Here is a 20,494-nt window from a genome sequence, read left to right as displayed (position 1 = left end):
TCCAGAAAACACTTTTAACCCCCACTACCCACCATTCTCTTGTTCACATGATAACATAGAGACAAAAAACTTTGGAACTTTGGTGTTTAAAAAGTCCCAATTCCTGTTAGAGTCTTTTCATCAGACTTTGTATAGTAAAAGAAGTCTTCTGCTAATCTATGGAGTTTTTCACAAGAAAACCATTTCTGTTATAGTTTTCTATTTTCCTGAGGCCAGCTGCCCAGAAATCTGTCACCAGTTCACTCCTCCCATTTCACATCACTCTGAGGTGTGTATGGGTCAATGAGTCTAGGGGTGTCATTTTTAAGGATGAGTTATTCAAAGGCAAAAGTTCTTTTCATCTGTCTCTGTGAGCTTCCCTGGAAACAGAAGTTTTCTCTTTGCCTCTCAAAATGCATCAAATCTTCAACTATTACTTCTCCCCGCTCTGTTCCAGCACCTCACTGTATCACAATTACTCCACCTCTTGCTCAAAATCCACCCTTTGAACACTCCATTCCTCCCAATATACTCTGTCATGAATTAAAGGAGTTTTTTCAGGACACTATTGTCCATCTCCATAGCTTTAACAGACAAATATTTCAGCTTATAAAGCTTCTCCTTATTCTCTCTTCCCCATCTAAAACTTAACTCTTTTCCTCACTGTCTTTGGTAGTTTTATGATGTCTTCTTCATGTTGATTGTCTCTCTCTCTCTGTCTCTCTGGGAAAAAGGAGTAATCTGTACGTTTTATCCAGGCAGTAAAAGAGTTAAAGTCTTGGAAAGCTGCAGATGTTGATGGTGTCAGGTTTCAGTCCAGCAGCAGAAACTGCAAACCAAGCCAGGCCGGCCGGCTCCGTTTCTCCCCCGCCGCCCTCTGCGGCCTTGTCCGGCCTGGAGGGGGGAGGAGGCCGAGACAGAGCCTGTTACCTCGTCAGAAGCCAGAAACCAAAGAGAACAAGAGAGCCCTGGCTTTACATCTCAAGGTGGTGTTCACCAGTTGATCTCACTTTTCAATGGTCAAAACTGCTGTCAGTTCTTAGAAATGACCAATAATTGGTCACAAGAAGACTCCCATCAGCCTCTCGCAGCTCAAACTTCCTCCCAGCTCCCAAAGCTGTCTTAAAGGTAAAGTCACTCCATGAAAAAGCCCTACCAAATTCATGAACCCTCTCAAAAATCTCCACATATTTCCACAAAATTCACGAAAAATCCCCCAAAATTCCCTAAATCTTTTCAATATCCCACAAAATTCCAGAAGCATCCCAAAAAATCTCTACAAATCTCCACAAAATTCAAGGAAAATGCATCAAAATTCTTCACGTCTCCTCCAAATTCTACAGAATTCAAGAGAAATTCCACAAAAATACAGAAAAATCCCACAAAATTCCCTAAATCTTCTCAAAACCCCTCCAATTCCAGAGACATCCCACCAAATCTCCACAAAATTCCACAAAATCTAAGAAAAATCCCACAAAATTCTTCAAGTCTCTTCAAAATCCCTCAAGATTCCAGAAAAATCCCATAAAATTATTTAAACTTTTGCAAAATCCCATAAAACTCAAGAAAATCTCAACGAAATTGCAAAAACTAAAAAAAATTCCTAAAATTTCCCCAAACTGTACTAAATTCCAGAAACATCCCACCAAATCTCCATAAATTTCCACAAAATCTAAGAAAATACCTTAAAATTCTTCATGTCTTCTCAAAATCCCAGAAAATTACAGAAACATCTCACAAAATCACTTGAATATCCAAAAAAATTCAAGAAAAATTCCACAAAATTCAAGAATAATTCCACAGAATTGCAGAAATCTTCTCAGAACCCCACTAAATTCTAGAAACATCCCACAAAATCTCCACATATTTCCACAAAATTCCAGAAAAATTCCTCAAAATTCTTCCTGTCTCCTCAAAATCTCAAAAAATTCTAAAAAAATCCCTCAAAATTCAAGTCTCCTTAATATCCCACAAAATTATGAAAAAATCCTACATAATTCCCTAAAAGTTCTCAAAACCCCACCAAATTCCAGAAACATCCCACAAAATCTCCTCAAATTTCCACTAAATTCCACAAAAATCTCACAAAATTCAAGAAAAATACCTCAGAATTCCCACAAAATATATTTAGAAAGAAAGATCCCACAAAATTATTTAAATCTTCTCAATATCCCACAAAATTTCAGAAAAATCCCACAAAATTTGAGAAAAGTCCCACAAAATTATTTAACCTACATTTGCCTTGGCAGTTTTAGATCCTGGCTGCTCTTGCCACTCTTCTGCTTGCCACCTGAATTTTAGCAGTACAGCTGCAATTGCCTCTTCCAGTCAGTGCTACCCACTGTGCTTTTGTCACGGGGAACTCAGGATTTTTGTTTCAGGCATCATGAGTAGCAGACATTAAAATGCTCCCAAGTCCCTGAGCACTAAGTCGAGGGGAATTAAAGCCACACAGGTCACATTTGCGGTGCTCAAACACAGCCCTGTTGCTGCTGCTGCTGCTGAAATAGAATCAACTGACAGAGGCCATCACAGAAATTGCCTCTGCAGTGGCAAATAAAATGAAAAAATCCACCAGGAGAAAGAAAAACCAGAACTTCCCAATTCACTTCATTGTTTCTTCTGAGCAGCAGAAGAAAAAGGAACAGGGCACCTTTCAGGCAGTTCCACAAGCTCAGGGTTCTCATTTCCTGGGGAATCGGAGATGCAATTGGTCTTGTTAAAAGGATAAAAGCAAAGGGAATGAATTGGGAATTATTCGGAAAAAATGACCCTTCTTACACACAAAGTTCACCAAGTCATTCCCTGCATTTCTCCTTTTCACAGTCTTTCTGTCATCCACTGAGAGGTCCAGCTTATCATGTTCTGGTGCTTATCATCCACTGATTGTGCTCTTGATTTCTACCACTGCAAAAGACATAGAATCATCTAAACTGAACACAGAAACAAACTCTCTCTGTCAGCCCATTTTCATGTTCCAGATCACTTTCAACATGTCCATGGGGCTGTTGGAATGATGAGCTCTCCACTGCTGGCTGCAGGCTCTGGAGATTCTTTCTCCACATTCAGTCAGGCCTGTATTCCCTCACAATTCCTGGTACCTCATCATGTTTTCTTTGGCTAGAAGAGTAACGATGAAAACCTTAGCAATGGCACAACTCCCCAGTGCACAAGGAAAAGAAAGAACAAGTTGTCAGGTTCTTCAACCATTTGTCCTGCTTTGCTGCAAGAGTTGTGCTGCACTCACAGTGTGGGGAGCCAAGAGAAGCTGCAGCTGGGGGCACATCTTGTGACAGGAGCTGCACCTCGTTCTCCAGGACAGGTTTTTGGAAAGAACAGACAGGACTGTGGAGAAAATTCTGGGAAAACTGAAACAGCTTTTTAAAGAAATGAAAATAAAATCAAAAGAAACAACCAATATGTTTTTCTCTATTTTTCTCTATTTATTTTTATGTTCCCCTTTTCCATCTTGCACTGTTTCTCCATCCCATTCATTCCAAATGGATCTCACCTCTAAGATTTGAGACTTGGCAAGTTTTAGACACTGTAAAATACCATGAGCTATAGCCAGTTTGCCTTGCCCTGTTTTCCTTGGAAAGCAATGCTGGAGACACAAGTGCAGTGCTTGGCTCAGGTACAAATTCTGCATTCAGGGAATGTGCTCAGTCAGTGTTTGACGCTCAGCAGGGACAAGGCACAGCAGCAGCCAAGGGCATTGCTGTGTCCCTGTGCAGGAGTCCAGACTCTGGCTCTCGGCTCACCAGGGCAAAGTTCCCGTGTTTGGCCAGGCTCAGGGGCTGCCCAGGGAGCGCGGGGCTCGGCGCGGGGCCGAGCGGGCAACGGACAAACGGACACGGGGACAAACGGTGCCGGTGCTTCAGTTGCAGCGGCAGCAGCGGCAGCAGCGGCAGCAGCGGCAGCAGCGGCAAGAAGAGAATTTAGCAATTTTCTGTCTCTCCTCTCCCTCTCCCGCAGTCCCGCATCCTCTCCAGGTCTCCCTTTCCCGGTGCCCCCTCCTCTCCAAGCCTCCCTCTCCCCGTGCCCTGCTGGGCCATGCCCCCGGCCCACCCCCGGCCGCAGGTGGGGCTGCACCGTCCACGTCCCTGTCCCTGTCCCTGTCCCCGTCCCCATCCCTGCCCGTCCCGTGGAGGTCTCCTCTTTGCCTGGGTCTCTGGCTGTGCTGGGCGGGCATCAGTGCCTGGGGCTGGGGTGGCATTGCCACCCTTTGGCTCCACCTGCCCTGCCCTGGGCCCCAGCCCCGATGCAGGCTCTGGTTCCGGTTCTGGTTCGGGCCCCGGCCCCGGCTCCTCCCGGTGCCCGCGGAGGACACAGGCGGCGCGGCCGCTGTCGCCGCCTCCACTGCGGCTTCCCGGGCCTGAGCTCCGCCACTGTCGCGTTCCAATGAGGGAACGCCTGCGAATGCCCGGCCTGGGGAGGTCGGGGAGCGCTCGGGGGCCGTTCCTGGCCCCGGGCCGTGCGCTGACGGCAGCGTCTCTTCCCCAGGGAAGGCGCAGCAGGCCCTGCAGCAGCGCTACAGGATTGACTCGCTGCTGGGCCGCGGTGGCTTCGGCAGAGTTTTCGCGGCCACGAGGCTCTCGGACGAACTCCCGGTGAGCGGTGGGGCCGGTGGCGGGCCGAGGAGGAGGAGGGGGCAGAAGAGGAGGAGGGAGCAGAGGAGTAGGATGGGGCTGGATGGGGTGGGCGGCGAGCTGAATCCGCTGTTCCTTTTGGCTTGCAGGTGGCCATCAAAAAGGTGCCACGGAACCGCGTCCGGCAATGGGGCGAGCTGGTGAGTGAGCGGGACCAGCGGCAGAAGCCGGGGAGTGCCAGGCGGGGATGAGCTGGGGCCTGGAAGGGTGGGAGCCGCTAGGACACATGGAGGGAGAGCGGGAATGGGGCCAGTGGAGGGTGCAGAGCATCCCGGGCTGGCTGAGAGCTTCCCGAGCCCTAGCACGGCCTCATCCCCACTGACGGCACCGTGCTCCTCCCGCAGCCGAACGGCACCAGCGCACCTCTGGAGATCGTGCTGCTGGACAAGGTGTCCACAGGCTTCCCCCGTGTGGTGCTGCTGCTGGAGTGGTTTGAGCTCCCCAACGCCATCGTGATGGTGCTGGAGCGCCCGGAGCGGTGTCAGGACCTGCAACATTTCATTCATGCACGGAGGTTCCTGTCTGAGGCATCTAAAATCCCTGCAGTCTCTGCCCCTGAGGCCAGACGACAATCCGTGACCAGGAGCCTCCTGTCCTTGTGGCAGGAGCCCTCAAGACCCAAGTGCAGGACTCGCTGTCTTGCAGTCTTGCCAGGACTTGAGTCTTGCAGGTGCCTTCCAGGCACGACTGCAGGACTTGCTGACTCTGAGCTTTTCCGAGCCATCTCTCCTGCAAGCAGCCATAAATCCAGTCACTGCCATGGAGCAGCGACCCCCAAGAGTGCCCAAGTTGGCCTGGCTTGCGGAGGAGGAAGAAGGCGGCTGTGGAGCTGTCCTGGCACAGGAGTCTGAAGAGGTGCAGGAGTTCCAGGCACCACAGGAGGGTGAGTTGCAGAGCTCGGCCTTAGGGCTAGTGCCTGTTGCCAGCTTGGCCCCATCCCATTCCATGCCATGCCATCCCCTGGTGCTGTTCCTATGGAAAGGATGGGAGAGTCTGGAAGAAGATAGGGAACAGCGACCCCCAAGAGTGCCCAAGCTGGCCTGGGTGGAGGAGGAGGAGGAGGAGGTCGAGGAAGAAGGCCCTGGAGCTGCCCCAGCACCAGAGACCGAAGAGGTGCAGCAGTTGCAGCCGCTGGAGGAGGGTGAGTGGCAGAGCTGGGCCACAGGGCTGGTGCCTGCGGCCATCTTGGCCCCATCCCATCCCATTGCATCCCATCTCATCCCATCCCACACTGTCCTGTGGACACACACCCATGGACAGCACAAAAAAGGGGCTGGGGCTGCCCCCGCAGCAGTGGCCGTGCTGCATCCCCTGGGGCATCCCGGGACTGTCCCTGCCTGGGGAACGCAGGGCTGGGCTGTGCTCTCCGGCCTCTCCCGCAGCCCCTCAGCTCTGGCTGCTCTTTGCCAGATGCAGCCATGGACGGCACACAAGAGCAGGACACCGCCCGTGGCCGCTTCCGCAGAGCAGCGCAGGTACCTGCAGCCATCCCCACCTGCGCTGGGCCTGCTGGCACTGCTCAGCCCAGCACCGCACTTGGAGCACTCCATGCAACTTCCCTGCCTTCCTGCCCTTCTCCTACAGTTTCTTTACCAATTCATCACGAGAATTGGCAAGAGAGACACCAGTCCCATGTACACTGAGGTCAAGGCATCCTCAGAGGTCTTGGCAGAACAGAGCAGCGCTGCCCAGCTGGATCTGCTTGTGGAGACGGCTCTTTTCAATCCAGAGCAAGTAAGCAGCCTGTGGCCAGCCTTTGATCCTCCAGCAATTGCTTGGCTTTCCCAAGCCACGCCTGCTGCTCACTTGAAGCTTTTGAGGCCATGGCAGCATGCTGGAAGAGAAGCACTTGTCTGGGGAAGAAGCTGGGCACATTGCTGACTCCCTCTGCTAGCATTCCAAGTCTCTCTGTGCCTTCTCCAGGTGCCCGGCGTGGTGAGGTACATCCACCAGTGGCTCATGGCCAATGAGGCTGCTGAGCACAGGATGGACTGGGCCCTGATGCAAGTGGCCGAGGCAGAGCCCGATGATGTGGCCATCACTCTCCTGCGGGTGGCCCCAGCGTGTGACAGGTATGGGGCCCAGCTGCCCCGAGGCCTCAGGGCTCCACAGCCCATCACCCTGTACAGCCCGGCCCAGGGCTGTGAGCAACACAGACTTGCAGGGCCCTCTGGCTGCTCCCTTTGCCAGCCCTGCTACAAAGTCAGCCCCTGAGCCTGCTGCCGTGCTGCCAGCCTGCCCCTCAGGGGCCTGTCCCCACAGGGCTGGGCTGCCTGGCTGCTGCTGCCGCTCAGGGCCAGTGGGCACAGGCAGAGCTGGCGGCCAGCTCAGCTCCCCGCTGCTGCCCAGCCCACGGTGCTGTGTCTGACCCCGCAGAGCTGCTATGGCCATGTGGACGAACATCTTGCTCTCGCCCTGGATTTCAGAGGAAGTGACACCGCTCCTCATCAGTGTGGTGGGGAGCTGGCCGCAGAAAAACCTGGGCACCTCTGATGGGGACAAGACGGCTGTCTTTTCCCTGACTGTGAGTTTCTGGAGCTGGCCTTTGCTCACCGCAAGGCCGGCCGCCTCTCCAGCAGCTCTGTTGCCTCCTTCCCCCACTGCATCTCCCTGCTTCAGGCACTGGCCACAAACCTGGCCTAGGGGCAGCTTCAGGGCCACCAGGCCCGCTGCTCCCCCTGCGTCTCCCCCGGCCTCTCCCTGCCACGCTCAGGCCCTGCCACACGGACGCCCCGGCACTGAGCGCTGTCTCGGGCTGCTTTGTCCTCTGCAGGCAACTCTGGTGATGTGGAAGATCCTCCAGGGGCCTTGTTGCCCACAGATCCTCACAGTCTATTTCCCCCGCCTCTTTGTGCATCTGCTCTTCCAAACGTACTTCAGTACTTTGTATATGACAGAGGACGTCCATACCTTCTGGAAGGAATGCCAGGAGCAACACGGCCTCTCCACCAGCCCCAACAGGTGCTCCATGCCACTCCTCCTGTCCCTGCCACTTCCCCAGCCTCAGAGCCAGCGCTCCCAGCGTCACCTGGGCTTTGCTGTGCGCACAGGTTTGCAGTGCAGACCCTGAAGGCCCTGCTCTGCAGTCTCCACTTGGAGCATGTGGTGATGGCAATGGAACGCAAGCGTGGCTGGGACACGCTGCTCTGTGCTGACACCCACCACTATGCCATGGGTCTGCTGGCCAGGTGAGCCCCCCTTCTACCCACTGCCTCTGACATTTGTGCCCCCTGCCCGGGATGCCCCCCACAGTCCCCATGGCCATGGGCCTGAGGGCCTCGTCAGTGAGGGATGGCCAAGGAGACTGCAAAAGGCTGTGAGAGGAGGGTGTCCAGGAGCAGCCACATCTCAAGGGCCCAAATACCCTCACAGGGTGCTGGGGCAATAGGACAACTGTGTCCATCAGTCCTGGGAGAGGTTTTTCGCACCCTTGCTTAGACTCTTTCTGCCATTTTCTGCCTTACAGGGTAATGCGCCGTGCATCCGCCCACTTGTGTAAAGGCATCTTAAGCTACCTGCTTGAGGTGCTCAGCAAACCGTTGCCACACTGGGATGTCTCTGCCATGGCATTCCTTGTGGAGGTGAGCCTGATGGCCAGCACTACCTCGCTCAGCTCCCTGCCAGCCCTGTCCCCTGGCATAGCCACAGCTGCCTGGGACGGCACCTGCGCCCTGTGCTGCTGCCTGAGCCCAGCCCTGCGCACTTCCAGGCTCCTGCCGGCCAGCTCCCCTCTCACTGCCCTGTGCCTTTCAGCTCCTAGATTGCCTGGACTTGAGTGACTGTGGTGACAGCCTAATGGAGATCTTGTATAAGTACCTGTGGTACAACTCCACAGAGATGCATCACCAGGTTCTCAGGGCTCTCCTCCTGCTAAGGGACCGTCCCTCCATGGTGAGAAGGGGGCAGCAGCTGAAGCCGTGTGGGCAGCATGAGGCTGGGCAATGCTGTCACTTGGCCTTGGCTGGCCTTTGCCTTGGGCGCTGAGGCAGCTCCTCGCAGCTCTCCTGCCTCCTGCTTCAGCTGCCCGAGTGCTTTGGGACAGCCCTTTGGCCTCTGGGCCCTGCGGCAGCTGCCCGGGCTTTCACACCCTTGTGTTCTGCACAGGCCGAAAGAATTCAGAGCCTGACAGGAAGACTAGTGCACCTCCTGTGGGACTTGGACAGTGACGTGGCCAGGATGAGCACTGCTCTTCTGAGCCATATTTTCATGGATGAAGACACCCCAATATCCTGGCGCAGGGCCCTGCAGCTGGCTGAGCCGCTCCTGAAACTCCTGGACAATGTAAGGCTCTGTGCCCCAGCCACGGCCACTGCCTGCTGCCCGGACACTTTGTGCCCTGTGCATTTGCAGGCCTGCGCCAATGTGGGCCACAAGAAGCCAATGATGAAGTCATTTTTCCTTCCTTCCTTTCATACAGCCCGATAGCCAGGTGCAGCTGCTCTCCATGTTTCTCCTTCGAAGAGTGATGTCTTTGGCAGAGGAAGAAGGAAGAAAGCCCCTGAAGGAACGAGTGTACCAGAGCCTGCTCCCACTCTTTTTCCACTGCCAAGATGAGAATCGGCATGTGGCAGAGGTGAGGACTCCTGGGCTGCTGCTGCGCCTTGGCAGGGGGCTCAGCTGCCTCCTGCCCTGACGCAGGCTTGCAGGCTGCAGCCTCCTCCAGCCCTTGGCACTGGGACACTCCTGTGCCCTGCCTTGTGGGGCCATTTGCGGCTCTGCTGCTCCCCAGGCCTCTCGGACAACGCTCCTTCGCGCGGCTCACTTCCTGAAGAGGCCAGACCTGGAAAAAGCTGTCAGGAAGGAGAAGCTGTGGAAGTTTGCCGGGCTCGTGGTAAGGACAGCCTGGAAGTGCCAGCCTCAGGCTAGAGAAGCCCCCTGGCCCCGGTGCTCGGTGTGTGGGGCTGGCAGCTGTGCCCCTGCCCACTGCTGCAGCCGGGGGCCGCACGGCTTCTTCTCCAGCCCCCTGTGGCCCCGAGCCGGGTGCCGATGGAGCCCCGGCCCAGCGGGGCTGCGGGCCGGGCCGGCACCGCGGCTCCCCGGGCAGCAGCCGGCCCTCTGCCCCCTCCAGAGCCCGGCGCCAGCGGCTGCTGGCCGGGTCTCAGGGCTGGCCGGGCACGGGAGACCGGGGCTGGCCGCAGGTAGAAGCGCCCGGCCGAGGGGCAGAGCCCGCGCCAACCCTTCCCTCCTGCCGCTCTCTCCAGCTGGCAGACCACAGGATCCCCTTGGCCGAGCACCTGCGCCGGGCCCTGCAGTACCTGCAGGACCCACAGGAGACCCTGCGAGCGGCGGCCATCAGGGTCATCGGTGAGTCCCGAGCCCGGGCTCCCTCCCCGCCCCGCCGCAGCTCGGCCCCAGCCCCGGCTGCTGCCCCGGCAGCGGCACCCGGGCCCGGCGCCCTGGAGCCCCGGCTGCCCTCGGGGCTGCTGCTGCCGGACTCTGGCAGCCGTGCCCTTGGGCTGAGTCAGGATGCGGCAAGGGCCCGGGCTGAGCCCTGCCGGGGCAGGAGGCCGTGTGGCCACAGGGCTGGCAGCGCCGCTGGCAGGGAGCTGTGCTGCTGGGACCCTCACAGGCTCTGTGTTCTCAGGGATGGCCGGGGAGCAGCTAAGGGGGCAGCAGGCAGAGCTCCAGGTGTTGTGCAGAGGTGAGCCATGGCAGCGGGCTGACAGTGTTGGCTGTTGGGGGCAGCTGCAAGCCCTGGCCAGGCTGTGGAGGGCTCTGCTCCCTGTGCCGATGAGGGGCGGCGTGGGCAGAGCACAGCGAGATTTCAGGGCCACGTGGGGCATTTGTGGCCAGCAGCTTCGGGCTGACCCCCTTGGTCCCTGCTCCCTCCTGGCCAAGGCAAGAGCCGGCTGGCATGGCCCTGGCAGGGGGCTCTCGCTGGGCCCCCACAGCTCTGGGATCTGACCGTGGCTCTGTTCATCTCTCTTGCAGCCCTCGAACGCCTGACGGAGGACAGAAGCGGTGCCGTGTCAGATCTGGCACTTGAAACGCTGTATGTCCTCCGGGCCATCCAGAGTGCCCGATATTCCATCCTCCAGAGGATACAAGACCAAATCCTCAGGGCATGGAGGACACGGCCTCGTCTGTCAGGCCTGGGCTGGCCGCGCTGCTGGAGATGTGCTCAGCACTGATTTTGGAGGCTCTGGCTATTGGGGCCACCTGGGCTAGCCGGGATGTTTTATTTCATAAGAATTGTTCTGTTTTTTTATTTTTAGTATGTAAATAATATAGGATATGTTAGGGCTGAGAGGCTCTATCTTCTGGGGCCACATGGGCCATCTGTTAGTTTTTGTTTCATAGAGATTGTTCTTTTCTTCGTTTCGTTTCCATCTAGTATGTAAATAATATAGGATATGTTATAAACCACAAGAGTCCCAAGACCTTTCTTTTGCTGCCCAGGGTGTGTGGGGCATAGGGGAAGAGAGGGAAAAGGGTTCTTGTGTTCAGCAACCTGCCGGGGCATTCAGTGGTGCAGGGGAAATGGCCAGAAGCCCCTTGGCCTTTGGTGGTTGTGCTGAAGCCACAAGCCCTGTGGCAGGCAGGAAGCGCCATCTGTGTCCTGCTGCCCGTGTGTTGCTGCCGTGATGGCTGAGGAGCTGCTGGAGCTCCTGTGGGGCTGCGGCGCTGCTGCTGGGCCAGGCTGGGGGAGCCCCTGAGGACACGGGGTGCTGGGAGGCCGTGAAGGGATGAGGGGCTGCGGAGGCCCAGACGGGACAAGGCAGTGGGAAGGCACGAGGGGGATGTGTGAGGGAGTGGGTGGCAGGAGGTTCCAAGGGGACAGAAGGCCCTGGAAGAGCCGGGGTGGTGGGAAGCCCTGAGGAATTGGGTGTCAGAGGCCATAAGCAGCCCCTGGGCAGCCGCCTGGTCCCTGACACCCGGCTGCTCCGGTGCTTCCCCAAAATGTCCCCCAGGCCTGCAGCAGAAGGCCTGGAGGCTGGGACACCACCCCAGCGGGAGGGTGGGGACAGCCCGAGGTGCCCAGGCTGGGCTGGCTGGGGACATGGAGGGCAGGGGGTGCTGCCAGGCCACGGCCACTGGGTGCCTCCAGGAAGGGGCAGTGGGCAGAGGCAGGGCTGGCGGCCAGCCCAGGCCCTCACGGCTGCCCAGGCCACGCTGCTGTGACCGAGGCCTCCCTGACACAGAGCTCGGGGCCCACAGAGCTGCTGCCACCATGGGGAGGGTGGCGATGTCTCCTCCGGCAGGGCTGCCCAGTGGCTGCTGCCCAAGTGGCTCTGGAGCCCACAGAAACAGCAGCACAGTGTGCCCAGGAACAGCAGCAGCCCCAACGTCGGCACCTGCGCACTGAGGCGTCCGCAGCAGCCGGGTGCCAAACAGGGGGAGGCTGTGGGCACAATTGCCTTTGCTTTGGCAAAAGGCTTCAGCAGAGTTGGCCACAATGGCTTTCTCTTCACTTGCAGCCTCACAGCAACGCTTGCCAGCTTCAGCTGCAGCCTGTGCCCGTGACTGACTTGGATGGCCGTGCTTGAGGGCGAGCTCGCCTTCCACACTCAGGTGTCCCAAGGCAGCGGCATTGGCACCATCCTGAGAAAGAGAGAGAGAGAGAGAGAGAGAGAGAGAGGGAGAGAGAGAGAGAGAGAGAGTCTGATGGGGCAGGAGCCCTATGCTGCAGCTGCCCTCCCTCTCATCTGTCCAGGCACCTTAAAGACACATGAAACCAAATCCTGGACTTGCTTGGAACAAAGGAAGAAACAGCATGTGCTGAAAAAAAGCAGGGACTTACATGGCTCAGTTTTGATCTCCACTTGGGCAATCCCAGAATCCCTGAGCACTTGGTGTTGCAAAGTACCATCAACATCATCCAGTCTCCAACCACCCTGCCATGGGCACAGGTGGTGTGCAGGCACATGTGTCACTAGAATTGGGAGAACACTTTTCCTTGTTGACCTTTTCCTCTCCTGGATTTCAAGCAAAGATGAAAACATCATCTGGTGAATGACAGGTGAATAGTGTAGCTCACAGAACTAGGAGTAGGAGTCTCCAGTGGCCCATGGTGTGTCCATTCAACCATTGTTAGATTGTCCAGTTGGAGCTCAGCGCGGTGCAGCCCGGGCACAGGCACCAGGCTGGTCCATTTCAGCATCCCAAAGTCTTGGTGGCTCCCTGTGCACCCATTGTCTCCTGAATCCATTCTTGAACTCCCAGTTACTGCTGTGCAGGACATGAGAACACAGGAACAGCCTGTTTGGCTCATTCTTGCCTTTGCTGCTCCTGCCTAAAGGAATCATCAGGACTATATGCTGATGGAATGGGATCGCCAAACAGCAGGGACTTTGTCTCTAGAGTCTTAACTAAAACCTTGTCTGACTGTTCAGACACTCTAAAATCCAGGGTGAGAATGACAGCTTTGGTATGGAAGAATCCTAGAAATCTTGACTTGTGATTTTTCTAGTCAAGGATTTGAATGTCAATGTGGAAACTACCAAAATATTCAAACTTGTTTTCATTGGCAACCCCTTTGAAATGGCATCAGCAGACCTCCAGGGGACAGGGTATGACAGTGGGGACAGTACTAGGCAGCTCATGGATTCAGATGTGGGAGGTAAATATTTTGCCTAGGTACACATTTAAGTTCAAGTTTTCCCAGGGTTTGGATTGACTGGTCATTGCAGGTAACTTTAATCAATGCAAAAGGATGTAAAAGCAGAGTTTCTGGAGAATGTGCACTAGGGAGGAAATAGGGAGAAAACCTTGAACACAGCCAGCAGGCTCTGGAAAAATTTATAAAAGTTAAAATTAAAAATAGATGTAGCTCTGTGACTGTTCAGACAGGACTCTTTGTGTCTGGAGGTGATGGTAAAACATTTTAAAATCTTAGGGAATTCGGGAACTCAGAAAGAAAGTTAGGCTTGGCAAGCCCTGGGAAAAGTAGGCCCTGAAAATGTTAGGCCTTGTGCTTGCTAAAGATCATGTGAAACTGCACCTGTGTAATCAATATATGATAAATGATAGAATTGTTAGATGTGATTAGATATAATTATTGTTTAAAGAACATGAGGAACAATGTTAGGGGGCTGGGGTGGGATCACGAGAAATCCATGCTTGGGTAAAAACAATGCATACAATAGAACAATGTAAATTTAATAATTAATATCTAAGTTGTATGACGATAGAGTATAAAATATGTTCAGCTCAAACCAAGATGGGTCAGATTTGGGTCTGTGTACCCCTGACACCCAGAGCTCTTCAATAAAGCACCTTCATATAATCATTGTGTGATGATGTATGTTCCAGATCTCTAACAATTTCATCAGATTTTACTGGAATTGTGTGGGACATTTCTGGAATTTTGTGGATTTTTTTTGTAGAATTTTGTGGGATATTGATGAGATTCAGGGAAATCTGGGATATTTCTTGAAGTTTGTGAACATTTGTAGACATTTTGTGAGATGTCGCTGAAATTTTATAATGTTTTGAAAAGATTTAAGGAATTTTGTGGGATTTTTCTTGAATTTGCTGGACATTTGTGGCAATTTTGTGAGATATTTCTTGAATTTGGTAAGGTTTTGAGAAGATTAAGGGAATTTTGTGGAATTTTTCTGGATTTTTGTGGAGTTTTTCCAGAATTTTGTGGGACTTGTAGGAGACCTGAAGTATTTTGAGGGACTTTTCTTAGATTTTCTGGAAATTTGTGGAGATTTTGTGAGATGTTTCCGGTATTTGGTTGGGTTTTGGGATGTTATAGGGAATTTTGTGTGGTTTTTCCTGTATTTTGTGAACATTTTCTGGGATTTTTCTGGAATATGGTAGAATTTCTCTAAAATTTAGTGAAAATTTGTGGAAATTTTGAGGAATTTTGCTTAGATTTTGGGGAAATCAGTGGAGATTTTGTGAGATGTTTCTGGAATTTGGTAGGGTTTTGAGAAGATGCAGGGAATTTTGTGGGAGATTTTTGCAATTTTGTGGACATTTCTACAGATTTTGTGGGATGTTTCTGGAATTTGGTAGGGTTTTGAAAAGATTTAAGGAATTTTGTGGTGCTTTTCAAGAATTTTGTGGGATTTTTCTTGAATTTTGTGGATATTTGTGGTCATTTTGTGAGATGTCTCTGGAATTTGGTAATGTTTTGAGAAGATTTAAGGAATTTTTTGGCATTTTCCTGGAATTTTGAGGAGTTTCTTTTGTAAGTGTTTAGATTTGCTAATTTCATTTTTCCGGCTAATGCACCCAATAAATGTCGTGTTTTAGAGGCAGTAACTAAAAAATTACTAGAAAACTCACTTATTTTTTGCTGTGAGATATGGATTAGAGCAGGAGAAAAACAGGCTTAAAACTTAAAAGGAATAAAGAAATTTTATTAACAAACTACAAGAATAAGAACACCAGAATAAACCTCCAGAAAACCCTTTTTTCCCCCACTACCGAACCATTCCCTTGTTCACATGGCAACATAGAGACAAAAAACCTTGGAACTTTGGTGTTTAAAATGTCCTAATTCCTGCTAGAGTCTTTTCATCAGTCTTTGCAGAGAAACAGAAGTCTTCTTCTGCTAATTTGTGGAGTTTTTCACAGGAAAATTATTTCTGTTATAGTTTTCTATTTCTCTGATGCCAGCTGCCCAGAAATCCTGTCAGCAGTTCACTCCTCCCATTTCACATCACTCTGAGGTGTGTATGGGTCAATGAGTCTAGGGGTGTCATTTTAAGGATGAGTTATTCAAAGGCAAAAGTTCTCTTCATCTGTCTCTGTGAGCTTCCCTGGAAACAGAAGTTTTCTCTTTGCCTCTCAAGGCCTCAAATCTTCAACTATTACTTCTCCCTGCTCTGTTCCAGCACCTCACTGTATCACAATTACTCCACCTTTTGCTCTAAATCCACACTTTGAACACTCCATTCCTCCCAATATACTCTGTCATGAATTAAAGGAGTTTTTTTCAGAACACTATTGTCCATCTCCATAGCTTTAACAGAAAAATATTTCAGCTTAATTAAAACATCTCCTTATTCTCTACCTCTTCTGAAGCTTAATTCTTTTCTTTACTGTCTCTGATAGTTTATAAAGTCTCTTTACATGTTGATTCCTCTCTTTTTCTCTCTCTGGGTAAAAGGATTAATCTGCAAGTCTCATCTGGGTAATGAAAAGGTTAAAATCTTGCCCAGGCTTTGTAGATGGTTCTGTGATCTCTGCCGGAGCAGCGGCTGGAGCTGTGTGCGCTGGAAGATTCTTCATGGCTGCTCTGGAGAGTGTGGTCACTGTCTCAGCCCGCCGCAGCTCAGGAGCTTTTTCTTTCTTTCCTGGGCAGTCTGTGGTGAATTCAGTCGCAGCAAAAAGTGCAGCCGAGCCAGGGAGCGGCCTGGCCCGGCCAGAGCCCGGGGCAAGCCCCGCAGGCCCCATCTCCCGGCCGGGAGCCGCGGCAGGCCCAGCCCAGCCCCTGCCCGGGCCGCATGGGCTGGGCCGGGGACGGGAAGCCAGCTGGAGCTCAGTTACCTTTCACAGCCAGCAAACCAAGAGACAAAGAAATTCCCAGCCTTAGGGCTTAAGCTGCTGTTCACAGCTTGATCTCACTTTGCAGTGCTTAAAACTGCTGTCAATTCTTAGAAATGGCCAGCTGTTGGCGAGGAGACAAACTCCCATCAGCCACCAGCGATTTTAACTTCCTTAGGTGTTTCTCTTTGTTTTCTGCATTGCCAATCTATCACCAAACCCTACCAAATTCCAGAAACATCCCGCAAAATCTACCAAAATGCCACAAAATTCCATAAAAATCCCACAAAATTCCAGAAACATCCCACAAAATGTCCACAAATGACCACAAAATTCCAGAAAAATCCCAAAAAATTCCCACAGCTCCTAAAAATCGCATAAATTTTTTGAGGAGCCTTAGAATATTCCAGAAAAAAATCCCACAGAATTCCCTAAATCTTCTCAAAACCCTACGAAAATCTGGAAGCATCCCACAAAATGTCCTCAAATGTCAACAAAATTCCAGAAAAATCCCACAAAATTCCCTAAATTTTCTCAAAACCCAACAAAATTCCTGCACCTTCTCACAAAATCTCCACCATTTTCCACAAAATCTAAGAAAAATCCCTCAAAATTCTTCAAGTCTCCTCCAAATCCCACAAAATTCTGGAAAAGCCCCTCAAAATTCCACAAATATCCCACAAAATTCCTTCAATCTTCTCAAAACCCTACCAAATTCCTGCAATATCCCACAAAATGTCCACAAATGACCACAAAATCTCAGAAAAAATACCGCAAAATTGCCTAAATCTCCTCAATATCCCACAAATTTTCAGAAACATCCCAGAAAATCCCCACCAATTTCCACAAAATTCCAGAAAAATCTCATAAAATTCTTGAAAAGCCCCACAAATTTCCCTAAATCTTCTCAAAACCTTACCAAATTCCTGCAACATCTCACAAAATGTCCACAAATGTCCACAAAATTCAGGAAACATCTCACAATATCTCCACAAATTTCCACAAAATTCAAGAAAAATCCCACAAAATTCTGGAAAAGCTCCTCAAAATTCCAGAAAAATCCCACAAATTTCCCTAAATCTCCTCAATATCCCACAAGGTTCCAGAAGCATCCCACAAAATTTCTTAAATATTTTCAAAACTCAACCAAAGTCCTGCAGCATCTCACAAAATCCCCACCTACTTCCACAAAATCCAAGAAAAAGCTATTAAAATTCTTCAAGTCCCCTCAAAATCCAACAAAATTCAAGAGACATCCTCAAAATTCCAGAAAAATCCCACAGAATTCCCTAAATCTTTTCAAAACCCCAAAAAAATCCAGAAACATTTGACAAAATCTCCACAATTTTCCAGAAAATCTAAGAAAATCCCTCAAAATTCTTCAAGTCTCCTCCAAATCTTTCAAAATCCTGGAAAAGCCCCACAAAATTCCAGGAAAATGCCACAAATTTCCCAAAATCGCCTCAATACCCCACCAAATTCCAGAAACATCCCACAAAATCTCCACAAATTTCCACAAAATTCAAGAAAAATCCCACAAAATTCCTTCAAGCTTCTCAAAACCTGTTGCCTTGGTGGAGGCAAGGCGACCCGGTTCAAGAAAGACACGACGGGTGTCTCATTAAGGACTTTTGGATTTGGGTTTTTTTTCCCTTTGAACTGAAGATTGACGAGAGAGAGGCAGTTTTCTCGTGTTCGGTCTGAGTTGTTTACTCTTTTCTTATCAGCATTACAAGGTACAAGGAGCTATGTGCACTATGATAGAAAAGGGTAAAATGGCTAACAAAGATCCTCTTCAAGGTCTTTTATATGTCCATTTACCCAATTAACTGATGCCAACTAAATTATTTTTCTTAGTGACCCAACGACCCAACACCTGTGTGCTGCACTACGGTATTTTCTATCCAATCACCTCCTACTACCCCAAAACCCCTAGGAGAAGAACATGAAGAAGAAAGAAGAAGGACAAGAGAAAAACCCTAAATCCTCCATCTTGTCTCTTGTTCTCTAAACTACTTTTTTGCCCAGTGATTTAAGAAACTTTCTAATCTACACACTCACACTTTTCCTATCTAACTTTAACATTTGTTTTCATGTATCACCATGAAAACATGCTCATGAATTTCATCTTATATGAAATTCAGTGTTTCTTTGAATCCTAGAACTAAGCATTAGAAACAAGGGCACACACTCTGTATCTCAGACTCCAACACCCTCCCAGTTCCCTCCCAGCCCTTCCCAGTCTTGTCTGGGGGCATGGCCAAAACTGCCCGGAGTGAACGCCGTAGTCCCAGAGCGATCCCAATGCTGATTCTGGTCCCGGTGTCGATCTCTGTCCTGGAGCTGTGGTGGTCCCAGTGTCGGTCCCAGAGCGCTCATGGTCCCACTCTTTGTCTCCAGCTCACTCTCAGTCCCGGTCTCAGTCCCGGAGCGGTGCCAGTCTCAGTGCCGGTGCCAGTGCTGGTTTCAGTCCTGGTCTTGGTCTTCGCCTTGGAGCAGTTCCTGTCCCAGTGCCAGTGCTGGTCCTGGAGTGATCCCGGTGCTGATCCCAGTGCTGGTCCTGGAGCGATCCCGGTGCTGATCCCAGTGCTGGTCCTGGAGTGATCCCGGTGCTGATCCCAGTGCTGGTCCTGGAGTGATCCCGGTGCTGATCCCAGTGCTGGTCCTGGAGTGATCCCGGTGCTGATCCCAGTGCTGGTCCTGGAGTGATCCCGGTGCTGATCCCAGTGCTGGTCCTGGAGCAATCCCGGTGCTGATCCCGGTGCTGGTCCTGGAGTGATCCCGGTGCTGATCCCAGTGCTGGTCTCAGTCTCGGTCTCAGAGCGCTCCTGGTGTTGATCCCAGTCCCTGTGCTGGCCTCGCTCTCAGTCTCGGAGCAGTCCCGGGGCACTCCCGGAGCCGATTCCGGTCCCGGTGTCGATCTCAATGGCGCAGCGGTGCCGGTCCCGGTCTCAGTCCCGGTCCCGGAGCGGTGCCGCTCTCGGTGCCGGTGCCGGATTCAGTCCCAGTCTCAGGCCCGCTCTAGGCCTCAGTCTCGGTCTCGGTCTCCATCTGGGTCTCGCTCCCAGTCCCGGTGCCGCTCGAACCGAGCCCTTTTCGGGTGATTTCAGGTCCCTTTTGGGCGTTTCAGGCCACTTTGGCTGATGTTGGGGCCCTTTGGGTGATTTGAGGCAAAACCAGCGACTTTCAGGGTGGACCTTGCACCCATTTGGGAGATCCCAGGGTGATTTTAGGCCATTTGGAGTGGGTTTGACACCGCTTTGGGCATTTTTATGCCCTGGTGGTTGCACTTGGGACCCCTTGGGATGATTTTAACCCCATTTGCCTGATGTTAGGCCAAACCATGCGGATTTAGCGTGGAGTGTAGGTCCCTTTAAATGGTTTTGCTTTTCACCTTTCTTTACCAAATCTCAGCAGTTTTAACACTTTTTCCCAGCTTTTTTTTCAGCAATATCTTCATAAAAATTGCCCCAATTGTTCGCAAAATCCTACAAAATTCCAGAAAAACTCCACAAAATTCCACAAAAATCCCACAAAACCTCCTGAAATTCCCACAAAATTCCAGAAAAATCTCACAAAAGTCCCCAAAACTCCCTCAAATCCTGAAAATTCCAGAAACATCAGACAAAATTAAAGAAATATCCCACAAAAATCCCTAAAGCTTTTAAATATCCCACAAAATTCTTTAAAAAATCCACAAAATTCCACAAAATTCCACAAAACCCCCCAAAATTACAGAAAAATCTGATGCAATTACACAAAATTCCACTAAATTCCAAAAACATCCCAAAAATCTACTCTAATTCAAAAAAACTCCAGAAATATTCCAGAAAAAAATCCAGTGAAACACCACAAAATTCTTCACGTTTTCTCAACATCCACAAAATTCAAGAAAAATCCCAGGAAATTGCAGAAAAATACCAAAAAATTCCCTGAAACTTCTCAAAACCCAACCAAATTCCAGAAACATTTGATAAAATCTCCACAAATTCCCACAAAATTTAAGAAAAAACCCACAAAATCCCCTGATTTTTTTCAAAACCCAACCAAATTCCTGCAACATCTCACAAAATCTCCACCAATTTCCACAAAATCTAGGAAAAATCCCTCACAATCCTCCAACTCTCCTCCAAATCCCAGAAAAATCCCACAAAATTCCAGAAACATTCCACAAAATCTCCTCAATATCAAAGAAAATTCTAGAGAAATTCCACAAAATTGCAGAAAAATGCAACACAATTCCCTAAATCTTATCCAAACATTACAAAATTCCAGAGACATCTCACAAAACCTCCACAAATTTCCAAAAAATCTAAGGAAATTCCCATAAAATTCTTCAAGTCTCCTCCAAATCATACAAAATTCTGGAAAAGCCCCACACAATTCCTTCAATCTACCAAATTCCTGCAACATCTCAAAAAATC

The 20,494-nt window shown here is 50.8% G+C and overlaps 2 protein-coding genes across 2 annotated transcripts in view; both read left to right on the top strand.

Annotated features, from left to right (window-relative positions):
- The window catches only part of LOC147646149 (maestro heat-like repeat-containing protein family member 7), a 165,252-nt gene that overhangs the window by 67,225 nt on the left and 77,533 nt on the right, over positions 1–20,494 (top strand). The gene's annotated exons all lie outside the window — the stretch shown is intronic.
- Positions 8,099–10,994, top strand: LOC147646152 (uncharacterized). Its single transcript, XM_086873878.1, has 5 exons — positions 8,099–8,152; positions 9,358–9,459; positions 9,830–9,932; positions 10,213–10,269; positions 10,560–10,994. Exons 1-5 carry the CDS (start codon positions 8,099–8,101, stop codon positions 10,757–10,759), a joined length of 516 nt encoding a protein of 171 aa, XP_086730004.1. The 3' UTR covers positions 10,760–10,994.

Source organism: Cyanistes caeruleus, unplaced genomic scaffold, assembly GCF_971803275.1.
Source record: "Cyanistes caeruleus unplaced genomic scaffold, bCyaCae1.hap1.1 HAP1_SCAFFOLD_119, whole genome shotgun sequence".
In the NCBI taxonomy this organism is placed as follows: domain Eukaryota; kingdom Metazoa; phylum Chordata; class Aves; order Passeriformes; family Paridae; genus Cyanistes; species Cyanistes caeruleus.
This window is presented reverse-complemented; position numbering and strand designations above follow the sequence as displayed.

Coding starts and splice junctions, on each gene's coding strand:
- LOC147646152 (XM_086873878.1), top strand. CDS start 8,099: ATGCGCCGTGCATCCGCCCACTTGTGTAAAGGCATCTTAAGCTACCTG. Junction 9,933..10,212: donor GGCGGCCATCAGGGTCATCG/GTGAGTCCCGAG, acceptor CTGTGTTCTCAG/GGATGGCCGGGGAGCAGCTA. Junction 10,270..10,559: donor GCTCCAGGTGTTGTGCAGAG/GTGAGCCATGGC, acceptor TCTCTCTTGCAG/CCCTCGAACGCCTGACGGAG.